Source organism: Cannabis sativa, chromosome 3, assembly GCF_029168945.1.
Source record: "Cannabis sativa cultivar Pink pepper isolate KNU-18-1 chromosome 3, ASM2916894v1, whole genome shotgun sequence".
NCBI lineage: Eukaryota > Viridiplantae > Streptophyta > Magnoliopsida > Rosales > Cannabaceae > Cannabis > Cannabis sativa.
In genome coordinates this window covers 34,010,619-34,026,002 of record NC_083603.1, presented here as the reverse complement: position 1 = coordinate 34,026,002, position 15,384 = coordinate 34,010,619, and the positions used below count along the sequence as shown (strand labels likewise).

The window sequence follows — 15,384 nt, the reverse complement described above, 5'->3', positions numbered from 1 at the left end:
TCTCAAAGTAAAACGAAATTCTATAACAATAAATTCCTCAGTACATTCCAAGGACCAATTGGTTATATATGTTATATTGTATATAATGGCCATTACTTTTATTTTGAAGTGGGAAGAAAAAAGAAGGTAAATTTAATATGTGATTGATAATTTGATATCACAGAAGTCGGGATTGACAGCGGCTTAAGGGTTTAATTTATATTTATATATAAGTTCAAATATTAATAGGATTTATTTTATTATTATTTTATTATTTTATTAAATAAAAATTAAAAGTGACCCATAAATTTCTCATAAACCAAGAATTTCAGTTATATAGCCACACTTTATATAGAATAGATATATATTGATGATATGTACAATAACGAGCATTTGCGTGTGTAATTAATTAAATAATTAAATTGTTAATTACTACTTAATTAGATAGATTGGGGTCTTTTATTTGACTAAGATTGAATAGGTAAACTAGACTTACATGTACAAATTAAGTAGTACTCTAGTCAAGAAATTCATTAATTGTAAAGTAGTTCTAAGTCAATTATATATACCGACTATACTGATTTATAATTTTTTTTTTCTTGCAATAAATTTATGCATGGAAGCTGAGTGGAACTCTCCTTCTAGGAATTCTTAAAAATTTCTACAAGTCACTTCTTTTGAAAAGTTATTGTTGTAGAAATAGACCACTAGGGGGGGCTATAATTAGCTTAAAGCTTTGAACTTTTCTAGTGTATATAAAGGCTTAGCGTGCTGACTATGTGTTTTGCTTCACTTTAGGTTCAAAGACCTTAAACCCTTTAAATTTTCCATTCCTTTAAAGAAAAAAAAAAAAACAAAAGAAAATATATAGTTTCTTCTCTATGTCTACTAACAGCTGTAAAAGCTCATCAAATAATACAAGTTGTAGTGAAGATGACGGTAATGAGCTCAGAAGAGGTCCGTGGACTGTTGAAGAAGACACTCTTCTCATCCACTACATCACTCGCCATGGTGAAGGCCGATGGAATTTGCTAGCTAAACGTTCAGGTAATATACAATACTATACCTTTTGATTAATAAAATTAAAGGAGTTCTCTTTGGACAATTGATTTATACCCTATCTTATAATCTCTGTGGGATCTTACTGTAATATATATATCGAATCTTATTGGTTCAGGATTACGGAGAACTGGTAAGAGTTGCAGATTGAGATGGCTAAACTATCTGAAACCAGACGTCAAGCGTGGGAACCTTACTCCTGAGGAACAAATCCTGATCCTTGATCTTCATTCCAAATGGGGCAACAGGTATTTATATATATTTTTAAAACTGTAGCTCTCTATCTAATCCAAATTCGACTTAAAATTATATATAATCAATATCTTGAAAAAATTGTGCTTAAATTGATAAGCATGCAAATATAGAAAACAAACAGTAGTACGTGATACTTATCTTTATCTTGACGTCACCATCAATATTTCCGTCTCACAACACTATCTCCAGATGAATCCAATTATTCAAAATTTTGTTGTCAACTGCAACATTAATATGTATAATTGAGCGCAGACTCTTACACTCAGGGCTTTGGTCTCCTCACTTACACATATGTATCTTTACATTGAATTTTCATATGCGTACACTCCATAAAAATTAATTTATTTTATTATTTTTAACTATTATTTCCATTTTTCTGTTAGTAATTGTTTTACTTGTAGCTTTCCATTAAAAAATACGTATTCCTTGATTGGTTCATTAAAAGTTCAACATTAAATAAATTATTAGGTGGTCCAAAATAGCACAATATCTACCAGGAAGAACTGACAATGAAATCAAGAACTACTGGAGAACAAGGGTGCAGAAACAAGCTAAGCATCTCAAAATCGACGCAGAAAGTACGGCCTTTCAAGAAATCATCCGGAACTTTTGGATGCCAAGACTGCTTGAAAAGATTGAAAATTCCCCATGTACTTCAGCCATACCAATTCTCCAAAGCTCATCACCAGCCGTAGGAGTTCCCATACCTAGTGACACTAGTACTACTGCTAGTACTGCTTCTCACCTACAATACTATGGCTCATCATCAACACATCTACGATCTGGTCAAAGCAATAATGAACTTAACAACATGACTGCTGGTTTGGCTATGAATGAACAGAGTTCCGACTCAGAATCAATGAATTTTTCTCAGATTTCTGATCAGTTCCATGAATACCCAACTAGTAGTCCTTTTCAGCCAGCTAATTTGCTTACCAATAATGGCTATAACTCATTTTTGGAGGCATGCTCTTATGGTGGTGGTAGCGGTGAAAGCAATGCCTATGACAATCACATGAATTCGAACCAATCAACAGTTTTAGAAGGGGGTCTTGGGCACCCTGTTGAGAGTTGCCACGTGGCCGGCATCAATTGGCCGGATAATGATTTCTTTGCTGGGGTGTGGAACACGGATGATCAATTATGGCAGTACAAGAACTAACTAATTTCTTTTTCATTTCTTAGTTAAAGGATTTTGTGTTCATCCGAAATAAATAATTATAGGCTTTTTATTTTTTTCTAGCTAATCATGATATGAATCCTCATCAAATGGGGCCATATATTTGTGAATTTTCTACAAAACAAAACTAGAAAAGTCATATTGCAATTTTCACGTACAAGTTGTGTCAATATCGAATGAAAGTTATTTTTAATTTGACTCTCTTAATTCCAAGTAATAATTCCATTATTTAAATATTAATAAATTGAAGAAAAAAAAAATCACACCTCCTTAATTTTATTTTATTTTATGTGTTTGCTATTTTTTTATTCTTCTTGTTTTTTTTTTTAGTACACTTTTTTTTTATTCTTCAAAGCCACACATTCAAGAAACATTTGATTACGTACTCATACACAATATATATTGATAAAACATAATCACGTATTTAATTCGTGAGAAATTTAAAATATTGCGCCACTCCACTTATGGACACATTTTTCTTTCTCCTCCTTCCTATTGCCCATTTTAGTGGTGTGTTGAAATTAAAACAAATGAATCATGTGATAAATGAATATTAATTCCTCCAGAAGAGGACACATTTAACAATTTTCAAAGTAAATTTTTTATTGTCTTTTTATATCAAGCTTTACTTCATTTCAAATCCACAACTTCTCACGAGCATCTACTGTTGATGCAAATAATACTGAGCATATATATTAACTCAATATTATTTTATCAGCTATTAATACTTACTACCTAGTTTCAATTTCTTGTGACATAATTTGATTCAAATATGATGTTGAACCTCAAGTTTTTTTTTTCTACATTCTTTTACAAAATTTAAATGAGTACCATGACATTTTGATGTACATTGCTAGAAATTTATTTTATTAATTATCAATTACTTACTACAACTTCTCTAATGTTGACCATTCCACTTCGACCACTACGGTGTCTAGACTGGTTTTTCGCTGATCGCTCCCTTTAGACTTTACTGTAATCCTACAATGAAAATATAATAAGTTACCTATTAATACTTCTATTTAAAATTTTATCTTAACATATAAAATTAATATCTAAAATTGAAGAGTTAGGCGACTTGCAACAAATTTCAGCCAATCATATAGATCAATTTCAAGATACATTTTAGGGACATTAGCCAACCGTTGCATTTCATTTGCTTTTTTGTTGTTGGAAAAATTTAGACAGCACCAAATAGTGCGAGTATTTGAGCAAATCTGGAATACTCACCGACAGTTATGCGAGTACTCACTAAGAATTGTGAATACTCAAAGTTTGGGCTCCAAAATTGACAAAAACAAGAAAATAAAAATAAAGGAGACAAGAGAATTATAGTTGTTATACTCGAAATTCGGCTGCCATCTCAGTGGAGGACACGTGTCAAGATAAAGGGAATATGAATTAGTGCAATTGCTTTTTATGAAATAACTCATTAATTACGTAAGTATCAGAGTATATTTGTAACCTGTAGACTATAAGGTCTTAGGCGAGGAACTAATATACAAACTGGTACTTAGCATAATAGCGAGAAACCATATGTCGTTGAGTGCGAATTGCAAGGCATCAAGGATAGTACCCATTTGAAGACGAAAATGGCATATATCAATTGCGAAAGTCCTTAGTGTACAAACTAAGTGTTACAGATGGATCAGCTCAAGATCAAGTAAGCGAGGTGTCCGTCTCGTTAAGGGAAGACCTCATATAACTTCATCCCGTTAACGTTAGCGAGGCTCACAACCCTGACAAGTCAAGAATCTAACGTTCAAATAAGCTTTGAAGAACTCTTTATAAATAAGAACCGCGATCGACACGAGACATGCATCGTCGACCTCGGAAGGAAAAATGGCCCCAGCTCGCTATTGAGATCACTAGAACCAAGTTTCCTTCGTGACAACTCCAGAAACAATAATTAAAGACGTGTTTAAAATACGATCATTTTTATCTAGTAAAACACGATCATTTTGACCTAGTAAAAGCAGAAAAATCACAACTATATGATTTTCTAATCATAAACCGCATTTACACTACGTGATATGTAATCAAATCCCATGATTTTAGGGATGATTAATTGTTATAAACATATTACAGTCAACTTTGTAATTAACTGTCCACTATGTAATTATAAATAGTGACAAAGAAGATCAAAAAAGGGATGAAAAAACTCATAGAAGAGAGGTCCTGAAAAAAAAAATTAGAAATCTGAATAAGATTGACTCGTGGACTATGAGAATTTTAACTGCAAAACCACGTAAAAAACCATGTGTTCATATTTTTATTTTAACAGCTATTATTTTTTCTATGTGAAATCACTACTGTGAGGCTCAAGTTTAGTTAACGAAAAATTTGCGTTAACAATAGTAGTTCAGTTAGAGCCAATACAAAAAAAAAATCCATTTTCGCTGACTAGTTTTTTGGTCATTAAAACTCATTAATTAGTCACCGAAAATTTTTTGCGACTAATTATTTTTAGTCACCATTTAGTCGTTGAAAGTCCGAAAGTCGATCGTAGAAGAGTTTTAGTGACTAATATATTTAGTCACGAATAATGTTATTTTCTATGACTAAAGTTTGTTACAAAATATATTAAAGTTAGTCACAATAAGATTGATATATTGGTCACATAAATACTAATATGCACTTTCAACAACCAAAAAAGTAAACTTTAACAACTAAAATTTAATCATGAAATGGCGAATATTTTGTGACTAAATAGTTTAGTTGGCAATAATAAATAAAGAATTCCATAAATGAATTATTCAGTGACTAATATTTAGTCATAAAAATTTAGATTTTTTTTTTTTTAATTTAGAGTATATTCATTTAAATTATATAATAAAAACAAATTATTCAAAGCTATATTTAAATAACATTATACATATTTATTCATTACATAAAAAATTACAATGTCAATCATAAAAAATTAAAGAAGTTATTTTTGAATAAGTTAAGTAACCTTAATACGAGTATGAATAATTGCCTTATGCTCTGTTGGGACATGACTCGACTCTTTATATTTAAGAGGTGCATGATTTCTTACTAAAAACCAAATTCTGATGCTATTTGTGAAGCATTGTTTCCTACCGAGTGAAGTTCTCCCTTTCTAGATGTTACTAATAACTTTTGGTTTGTATTTGCAACTATTTTGACCACGAGTTCTTTTCTTAGTTGGAACTATTAAAATAAATAAAAATATATCTCAGAGAAATATTTGATAAAAATATATTAATACAAACTATATTAATTTATAAAATTATTAATAAAATTTAAAAAAATCATACCAGCATATTCTAAATCCTCTTGTTCATTTTGATTGCTACCTCTTGGTTGCGTTGTAGTGGAATTATTAACTCTTGAAACTGGTAAAGGCGGACTAGTAGTCGGGATGTCGAATGATTGTTCTAAAACATTTTGCGTTGATGTGATGTTATTAGGGATCTCCACTATTCTTTTTTTTTGGTGCCATGTGCCTAGAAAATCCATATAACTAATAAATTTAAAGTGATACTAAAATGAATAAATAAACTATTATAAAAGAAATTTATGCAACAATATAAAATTACTTATAAACTTTCATCACTTTCATCTGTATATGAACATTCAGAATGCTGTAATTTCTTATCAATATCCCCTATATCAGTCTCAGTATCTGATATATCTTCTACGCTTTCCCTTACATCATTTTCATTCAAAATTTGATCACAATTATTTATTTCATGATTAATATGTGATGAGGTAATCTCTATAAGATCCGCATTTTGACGGTTAAGAGAAATTTTAACATTTGACTCGTCAAATATTAAGTCAATATCAATTGATCTCTCTTCTTGATAAGCTTCTGTATAACTATTAGAACCATCTTCTTCTACATTTACACTTTCAAGTATTACTTGTGGAACGTCCCATAGCGTTGATTTACCTTATCAACTACTCTCCATTTGGGACCAAATTTGACATCTTGCATATATAATACTTGATTTGCTTGGTCCGCAAGAATATAATGTTCTTCCTTATACCATTTTAAGCTCACATTTATACTTGTGATATGATATTCTTGGTGTTTTCTTTTCTTTTTGGTATCAGTGTCGTACCCGTCACAATGAAAAAGTACCACTTTCTGGTCATATATATATACAATACTTCTAAAATTTCTATTATGACACCATAAAAGTCACACGTACTGCCACCATGTTAACCCTCAACCCAAACACCATAATTTTGAGTGGTTCGTTCGACGTCCCAAATTTTAGTGTGATAGCGCACGCCATTAACTATGCATCCATTATATGAGAAGATCTGTTGATCTGGAATACTTGCAAGAGTTAACATTGATTTTGTTATTTCATGAGGAGATGATTGATATTTTTCATTTATCTGTAAAATTATTTTTAACTATTAGCGTTTAGAAATTATAAATAACATTGTTATGAAGAAAAAAAAACTACTTACTTTTTCTTTGAACCAAAATGAAAATTCCAACTCTTGAGTTCGAATGATGTCTACTATACCTTTAGATTGTAATAAAACTTTGTGCTCACTATTTAATAATAACAAGACAGTATAAATATTTATGCAAAATATATAAAAACTAAAATATATATATGAAGAATATAAATCTTACTCGATGTAAGATTGTAACTCGGGACAATTATTTAAAATGTACCAGAGCACCTTGTTATACTCATTAGGTTCTAAATCTTGAAATTCTTTTCTACCAAATAGCCTTGTAGGTTGATCAAAAACGGACAACGTTGATTCATTTTTGTAACGCCCTTACTTACGTAAAATAAGATGCCATAAATAAACTGGCGTTAAGATACTAATGTTGCCTTTATATAAAAAAAAAAATAACAATTTTCAAAACATGGGTACCCAGTTAAAAATAAAGTATTACCACTTAGGGAAAAGTAATAGAAAATTTAAACGACAACATCCTCGATAAGTTTAATAAATTAAAAAAAACTTTCAGCGGAAGATGGCCAAGACCACACGCAGTTACATGATCACACGAGATACACCCCATGCTGCCCAGACTCAACTTGTCACCGAAAGCTTACAGGCTTACTTATCTGCACATAGGGGGGGTAAATAAGGGGTGAGCTGCAAAGCCCAGTAAGGAAAAACAAAATACTATGTACCAGCATTCACACATCATAGCACAAACATATACATCAAACATACAACAAACTAATCATAAGTATAAATAGAGGCAGCCACACAAATACTGAAATACCACACACTCACAGTCCAGCTTCCATACAAATCTGGAGTGTCTTACGTTCTTAACCAGAACGCAGTACCAATAACCAGTGCACCCTTACGTACACTGCCTCACTTACCACATCACCATACATGTGTGGTTTCCAACCACTTCCAAGTACCTGGAACATGATTAAACAGCCATATACAATCCATCGACAAAACACTAATATTTCACCGAAACTATCACATTCCACAGTTTCAATACAATTTATTCAAGCAGTTATACTAGGTACTCAAACCATATAAAAAGCAAGTATAAAGTATAATTATTTTTCCTTACCTCAACTCCGCTGTTATTAACTCCTACGATACCTTCTAGGCCCTATAACATTTAACGAAACCCTTAGTCCACCGATAAACTCAATATATTTATTACTCTTACTGTACAGCAACTTTAGCCTAGAATTTGACTTATAAAACGTTAGAATTAGAAGTGATACTCTTCACAAAGTTTTTAGCTAATTGAAAGACCTTTCTAACGGTATAAAGATCATCAAAATCGGAGCTATAACCTAGGAGTTATGCATCTTTTCTCAAAACAGTTTCTTTAAAATCCTGGATCACGCCGATTTCTGAATACAGCCTAAAAATAAAAGTTTTAAAAATAGTTACACCCCGATCTAGACAATACTTTCTTCATAAAAAATGTAGCTATTTTTCTAAACTTTAAAACAAGATAAAGATCTTTTAAAATGGATCAAAAGTGAGAGAGATATTGAATTTTTACTGACGACACTTTTTCTGAAACAAAACTTAAAACGAAATATCATAACCGAGTAAAGATACTAACTTTTGACTGGTAAGAACTCCGAATTAGGGAAAGGTTTCTTCAAGAAAATATGGATTATTGAATTATCTTTCTAACAGTACAAGAATCGCTTGAAAATAATAGATATCGAGAGAGATATCACACTTTTACTAAGACAATATCGAAAAGAAATTTAAAAAAACTGTAATTCGACAGTCAGTGTAAAACATGAATTTTTTGACATCGAAATAATCAGAATTAGGAAAGAGTTTCTTCATACAAAATATAGATCATTAAATTATCTTTCAAACGGTACCTAGATCACTGAAAACGGACCTATGGGGAGAGAGATATGATAGATTTATGAAAGCCTATTTCTCTAAAAACGAAAATAAAAACAACTACGAATTTTACCTGAAGATTTCGAAGACACGAAACGATGATTGGTTGATCGCTGACCCCGAAGCTTTTAAGATTAAAACAATTGATTTGGTTCAATAGAGAGGATAAAAAAAAATTAAGAGATGGTGAGGATAAAGGAATACAATACTATCTGGCTGCTAGGGTTCTAGAGTATATACGTATATAACATATCGTATAATAGGTTTAAATTTAAAAATAAAAATCTAACTAATCAGATAAAATTATGCTGATTTAAATTTAAATTTTAAATTTTAAACTAACTAATCTAATGCTTCACTATTTATTTATCTCACTATTTAATACATATATCTTTTTTTTTTCTAGTCACACACGCACAACAACAACAACAACAATAAAAATATTAATAATAATAATAACAATATAATTGTATCACACTTAATATACCAAATACCAATATATGTATATAAACTGGATATTACATTCTACCCTCCTTAAAGGAAATTTCGTCCTCGAAATTAGACTTACCAAAAAGTTCGGGGTACTGTTCTTTCATGTCTCCCTCCATTTCCCACGTTGCCTCCCTTTCTGAACGGTTGCTCCACAGAACTTTTACTAGAGGAATACTTTTGGACCTTAACTCCTTCATTCCTCTCTCTATAATGCGAACTGGTCGCACTTCATAACTCAAGTCCTGCTTTAGCTCCATTCTTTCATAGTTCAGCACGTGTGATGGATCCGACACGTATTTTCGTAGCATAGAAATATGGAACACATTATGCGTCTCAGCTAATACTGGTGGCAATGCCAGTCGATAAGCTACATGTCCCACTCTGTCCAATATCTCAAAAGGACCTATAAATCTTGGACTTAGCTTTCCTCGCTTTCCAAAACGCATAACCCCTTTCATAGGTGACACTCGAAGGAACACTTTATCACCCACTGCAAATTCCACATTCCGTCTCTTTGCGTCGGCATAACTTTTCTGGCGGCTTTGTGCAGTTACCATTCTATTTCAAATCTTTTCTACCGCTTCAGTGGCCTCTCTTACTAGGTCTGGGCCTAAGTATCGCTTTTCGCCAACCTCATCCCAGTGTAGTGGTGATCGACACTTCCTCCCAGACAACATTTCATAGGGTGCCATCCTTATTGTAGATTGATAGCTATTGTTGTACGAGAACTCCATTAGTGGCAAATAGTTACTCCAGTTACCTGGGAAATCCAACGCACAAGCTCGTAGCATGTCTTCTAGTATTTGAATAGTTCATTCCGATTGTCCATCAGTTTGAGGATTGAATGCTGTACTCAACCTCAGTTTTGTGCCCATAGCGCTTTGCACACTTTCCCAAAACTTAGAGGTAAAAACTGAACCTCTATCAGATACAATGGTCTTTGGGACTCCGTGTAGCCTTACAATTTCTTTTACATACAGTTCAGCATATTGCTCTGCATTGTAATTAGTGCGCACAGGCAGAAAATGTGCTGATTTAGTGAGTCTGTCAATAATCACCCAGACAGAATCTTGTTGTTTGCTATTCTTTGGTAATCCCGTCACGAAATCCATAGCAATGTATTCCTATTTCTACTCAGGAACATCAAGATATTGCAACAGCCCTGCATGTCTTTGGTATTCGGCCTTAACTTGCTGGCAGGTAAGACATTTTGCTACAAATTTTGCTATATCATTTTTCATACCCGGCCACCAATACCTACCTTTCAGATCATTGTACATTTTGGTTGATCCTAGGTGTAAAGAATAGGGTGTGGTGTGCGCCTCTTGTAAGATTTTTGATTGCAACTCCGCTTTCTTAGGTACACACACCCTTGCCTTGTATAGTAGAATACCTTCTTCATTAACTGAGAAGTCCCCGGCTTTCCCATTTTGTAGTTCGACCTGCTTCTTGATTAAAAACTCATCTTGGGCTTGTTCTTCTTTGATATTCTCTAATAAATTTGATTCAATTGTGAGGTTAGCTAGCTTTCCTGTTACTAACTCTATTCCAGATCTCTCGATTTCCTGTTGCAACGGCACTTTTAATGCCCTTAACATTGATAAGCTTGCATAGTGGCGTCTGCTAAGTGCATCCGCCACTACATTAGCCTTTCCAGGATGGTATAGTATCTCACAATCGTAATCTTTTACTAGTTCCAACCACCGCCTCTGTCTCATGTTGAGCTCTTTCTGCGTAAAGAAGTATTTTAGGCTTTTGTGATCTGTGTATATTTCACACTTCTCTCCATAGAGGTAGTGCCTCCAGATTTTCAATGCAAAGACCACTGCTGCCAACTCTAAGTCATGAGTTGGGTACCTTGTCTCATACTCCTTTAGCCGCCTAGAGGCATAGGCTACCACCTTCTCATTCTGCATCAACACATAGCCGAGCCCTTGCTTTGATGCGTCGCAATATACTACAAATTTGTCTTTGTTAGTTGGAACACACAGGACGGGTGCTGTTATGAGTTTATCTTTCAATGTCTGAAAGCTTTCCTCACTTTTATCTGTCCATGCAAATTTTTGTTGCTTTCGAGTCAGATTCGTCAATGGTGTGGCTATTTTTGAGAACCCTTCAACGAATCTCCTATAATATCCAGCTAGTCCGAGGAAACTCCGAACCTCACTTGCGGTTTTTGGTTTTGGCCAGCTCTTCACTGCTTCAATTTTCGCAGGGTCCACCTCTACCCCATCTTTGGACACTATATGGCCTAGAAACGCCACTTTCTCCAACCAGAATTCACACTTTTTGAATTTGGCGTACAATTAGTGCTCTTTGAGTCTGCTTAGAGTTAGTCTTAAGTGCTCCTCGTGCTCTTCCATTGTCCTTGAATAAATGAGTATGTCATCAATGAATACCACCACAAACTTGTCAAGATATTCCTTGAATACTCTATTCATTAAATCCATGAAGGCTGCTGGGGCATTGGTTAACCCAAATGACATCACTAGAAATTCATAATGCCCATACCGTGTTCGAAATGTCGTGTTTGCTATATCTTCCTCTCAGACTTTCAATTGGTGGTACCCAGATCTCAAGTCGATCTTTGAGAAGACGATCGCCCCTTGTAACTGATCAAACAAATCATCGATGCGAGGCAAGGGATACTTGTTCTTTATAGTCACTTTGTTCAGCTCTCGATAGTCTATACACATCCGCATACTACCGTCCTTCTTCTTGACGAACAACACTGGCGCACCCCAAGGTGAGTAACTTGTTCTAATGAACCCCTTGTCTAAAAGATCTTGTAGTTGAGCCTTCAATTCCTTCAATTCATTGGGAGCCATGCGGTATGGAGCCCTCGAGATTGGTGCTGTGCCTGGCGCTAACTCAATCACAAATTCTATCTCTCTATTTGGGGGTAGCCCTGGTAGGTCTTCCGGAAAAACTTCTTGGAATTCACATACTATGTGGACATTCTCTGGCTTGAGGGTGGTTTCTCTTGACTTGTCTACAATGCTGGCCAAGTATGCTTGACATCCCGCACGTATCATCCTTTGTGCCTTCAGGGCTGTAACTAGCGGTAAGCTTGACTTGACTTTGATTTCTTCAAATATGAATGCCTCTCCAGATTCAGGGGTGAAAGTCACTGTCCTCTTTCGGCAGTCTATTGTTGCTCCATGTCGTGATAGCCAATCCATACCCAAGATAAGATCGTAATCCCTCATCTCCAGCTCTATCAGATCTCTACTAAGTTCCTTGTCTGCAATCCTTATTGGCGCATCCCGCACTCCTCTAGATGATATCATAACCTCGCCCGAGGGCAACTCCGTCATGAACTTATAACTAAAGTTTACATACGGTAGTTCTAACTTATCTATCATCTTTAAAGCAATAAATGGGTGCGTAGCTCCAGAATCAAATAAAACAGTACATAGTTTTCCAGAGATAGAAATCTGACCTGCAACCACAGTGTTACTAGTCTCAGCCTCCCCTCTGGTTAGTGCAAATACTCGAGCTGGGACAAGTTTGTCATTCTTGAGTTGATCACCCTTTTGCGGACAGTCCTTCTTATAGTGGCCTGGTTGCCCACACTTGTAAAAAGTCTTGCCTTTCAGTCGACATTCTCCCGGATGCTTACGACCACATGTTGGGCATAGGGGGTACTCCACATATGGCTTCTTCCCTTTGTAGTTATTGGACCCTATCTTGTTTCTCTTGTCGGCTTCGTTGTGTTGGTTACTTGGCAGTTTCCTTTTGTTATCACCACCTCCATTACTGGCCTTTCTGGCCTCCCACCTTGCTGTATTGTCTTTCTGTATACGACTTTCATACAACTCAGCTTTTAGGGCTTTTTCCAGTACCTCAGCATACGTGGTTGCCCTTACTCCTGACATCGCTATGTCCCGACTTATTCGGGAGTCGAGCCCTTCAGTAAAACGATGAATCCTCAGAAACTCAGTAGGAACCAGATCTGTGGCAAACTTTGCTAATCTGTCAAATTGGCGAGCATACTCTGTAACTGTAGACTTACCCTGCCTCAGGTTCGTGAACTCATTAACTCTAGCTGAGCGTATTGCTTCACTGTAGTATTTTTTGTTAAAAACTTGTACAAAGTCAGCTCAGGTCATTGCGGCCACATCCCGTGTTTGTTTAATAACATCCCACCAGATGCGGGCATCCTTTTTCAATAAACTAGCAGCACAAGCTACACTATCTCCGTTACCGAGCCGCATGTACTCAACAATACCTTCCACTGTTCTTAACCATTCCTCAGCTTCCATTGGATCTGAGCCCCCTTCAAAATTTGGTGGGTGTTGCTTGCGGAACCTTTCATATATTGGTTCCCATCGACCTTCCGGCACAGGCATGTATTGCACCGGCAAAAATCGATGTTGTCCTTGATTTGGTTGTTCCTGAAGGTTGTGAGCCTCTTCATCTCGCTTCCTAATTTCTTCCCTGAGACGAGCAACTTCTTGCGCCAGATCTTCTTGTTGTGGTGGCACCACTATAGGGGCGTTTTGCTGTTCTTGACCAACTACCCTAGCAGGGACTTCGTGGTTGCCCCCACCTTGACCTGGTTGTTGTCCATTTACAGGGGCATTTTGATTCTCCTGGATCACCGCCTCGGCAGGGACATGCTGGTTTCCCCTGCCTCGACCGCGACCTCGACCGCGAGCACCTCCTTGCCCCCGACCTCTAGCTTGGTCTCTTACAGCCGCTCTTTTATTCAACCGGGTTGATCTTCTGGGTTCACTGTTTTCCATCAAATCCCTTAACTTGTTCTTCAAAAGAAAGGAGATGGTAGCGGTAAGAAAAATAACGAAAGATGTATCTCGCTCAAAAAGGAAATATCTATACACTAAATTATATAAACTTAAAAAAAACGTAAATCATCCAGCAACAATTCACCATGTAAAATAAATAAATAAATAAATAATCTTCACTCATAAAAAAAAATTACACTAATAAGAAAATTGTTTGAGTTATACTAAAATTCTAACTCCGAAGAATCAGTTAATTGTTTCGATTAACCATACCCTAAACTTCTAGCTAACTAAAGGAAAATTAAAAGATAAAGACTAAACAAAATTTAACATATAAGACATAACATATATAAAGCATACATACTTGATGACAAGTTGATCCTTTGCAGCGATGGTGTGTATGTCGCGTGAATTCAAGATCAATGTAACTGTGGCTCTAGTACCATTTGTAACGCCCTTACTTACGTAAAATAAGATGCCATAAATAAACTGGCGTTAAGATACTAATGTTGCCTTTATATAAAAAAAAATAACAATTTTCAAAACATGGGTACCCAGTTGAAAATAAAGTATTACCACTTAGGGAAAAGTAATAGAAAATTTAAACGACAACATCCTCGATAAGTTTAATAAATTAAAAAAAAACTTTCAGCGGAAGATGGCCAAGACCACACGCAGTTACATGATCACACGAGATACACCCCATGCTGCCCAGACTCAACTTGTCACCGAAAGCTTACAGGCTTACTTATCTGCACATAGGGGGGGTAAATAAGGGGTGAGCTGCAAAGCCCAGTAAGGAAAAACAAAATACTATGTACCAGCATTCACACATCATAGCACAAACATATACATCAAACATACAACAAACTAATCATAAGTATAAATAGAGGCAGCCACACAAATACTGAAATACCACACACTCACACTCCAGCTTCCATACAAATCAGGAGTGTCTTACGTTCTTAACCAGAACGCAGTACCAATAACCAGTGCACCCTTACGTACACTGCCTCACTTACCACATCACCATACATGTGTGGTTTCCAACCACTTCCAAGTACCTGGAACATGATTAAACAGCCATATACAATCCATCGACAAAACACTAATATTTCACCGAAACTATCACATTCCACAGTTTCAATACAATTTATTCAAGCAGTCATACTAGGTACTCAAACCATATAAAAAGCAAGTATAAAGTATAATTATTTTTCCTTACCTCAACTCCGCTGTTATTAACTCATACGATACCTTCTAGGCCCTATAACATTTAACGAAACCCTTAGTCCACCGATAAACTCAATATATTTATTACTC

At 35.1% G+C, this 15,384-nt stretch overlaps 2 protein-coding genes across 2 annotated transcripts; one reads left to right on the top strand and one right to left on the bottom strand.

The window, feature by feature from the left end:
• Nucleotides 1-472: 472 nt before the first annotated feature.
• LOC115702017 (transcription factor MYB62) lies at nucleotides 473-2,620 on the top strand. Its single transcript, XM_030629479.2, has 3 exons — nucleotides 473-1,026; nucleotides 1,157-1,286; nucleotides 1,762-2,620. Exons 1-3 carry the CDS (start codon nucleotides 861-863, stop codon nucleotides 2,453-2,455), a joined length of 990 nt encoding a protein of 329 aa, XP_030485339.2. The 5' UTR covers nucleotides 473-860; the 3' UTR covers nucleotides 2,456-2,620.
• Nucleotides 2,621-7,355: 4,735 nt separating this feature from the next.
• On the bottom strand, nucleotides 7,356-10,000 carry LOC133035453 (uncharacterized). Its single transcript, XM_061111306.1, has 2 exons — nucleotides 9,390-10,000; nucleotides 7,356-7,539 (listed from the first exon to the last, which is right to left on the bottom strand). Exons 1-2 carry the CDS (start codon nucleotides 9,868-9,870, stop codon nucleotides 7,532-7,534), a joined length of 489 nt encoding a protein of 162 aa, XP_060967289.1. The 5' UTR covers nucleotides 9,871-10,000; the 3' UTR covers nucleotides 7,356-7,531.
• Nucleotides 10,001-15,384: the final 5,384 nt, after the last annotated feature.

Bases quoted from the DNA above. Each gene is read 5' to 3' on its own strand.
- LOC133035453 (XM_061111306.1), bottom strand. From the start codon at position 9,870: ATGGTAACTGCACAAAGCCGCCAGAAAAGTTATGCCGACGCAAAGAGA.
- LOC115702017 (XM_030629479.2), top strand. From the start codon at position 861: ATGTCTACTAACAGCTGTAAAAGCTCATCAAATAATACAAGTTGTAGT. The intron at 1,027-1,156 runs GTAATATACAAT...TTATTGGTTCAG, and splicing joins TTTGCTAGCTAAACGTTCAG to GATTACGGAGAACTGGTAAG. The intron at 1,287-1,761 runs GTATTTATATAT...ATAAATTATTAG, and splicing joins CATTCCAAATGGGGCAACAG to GTGGTCCAAAATAGCACAAT.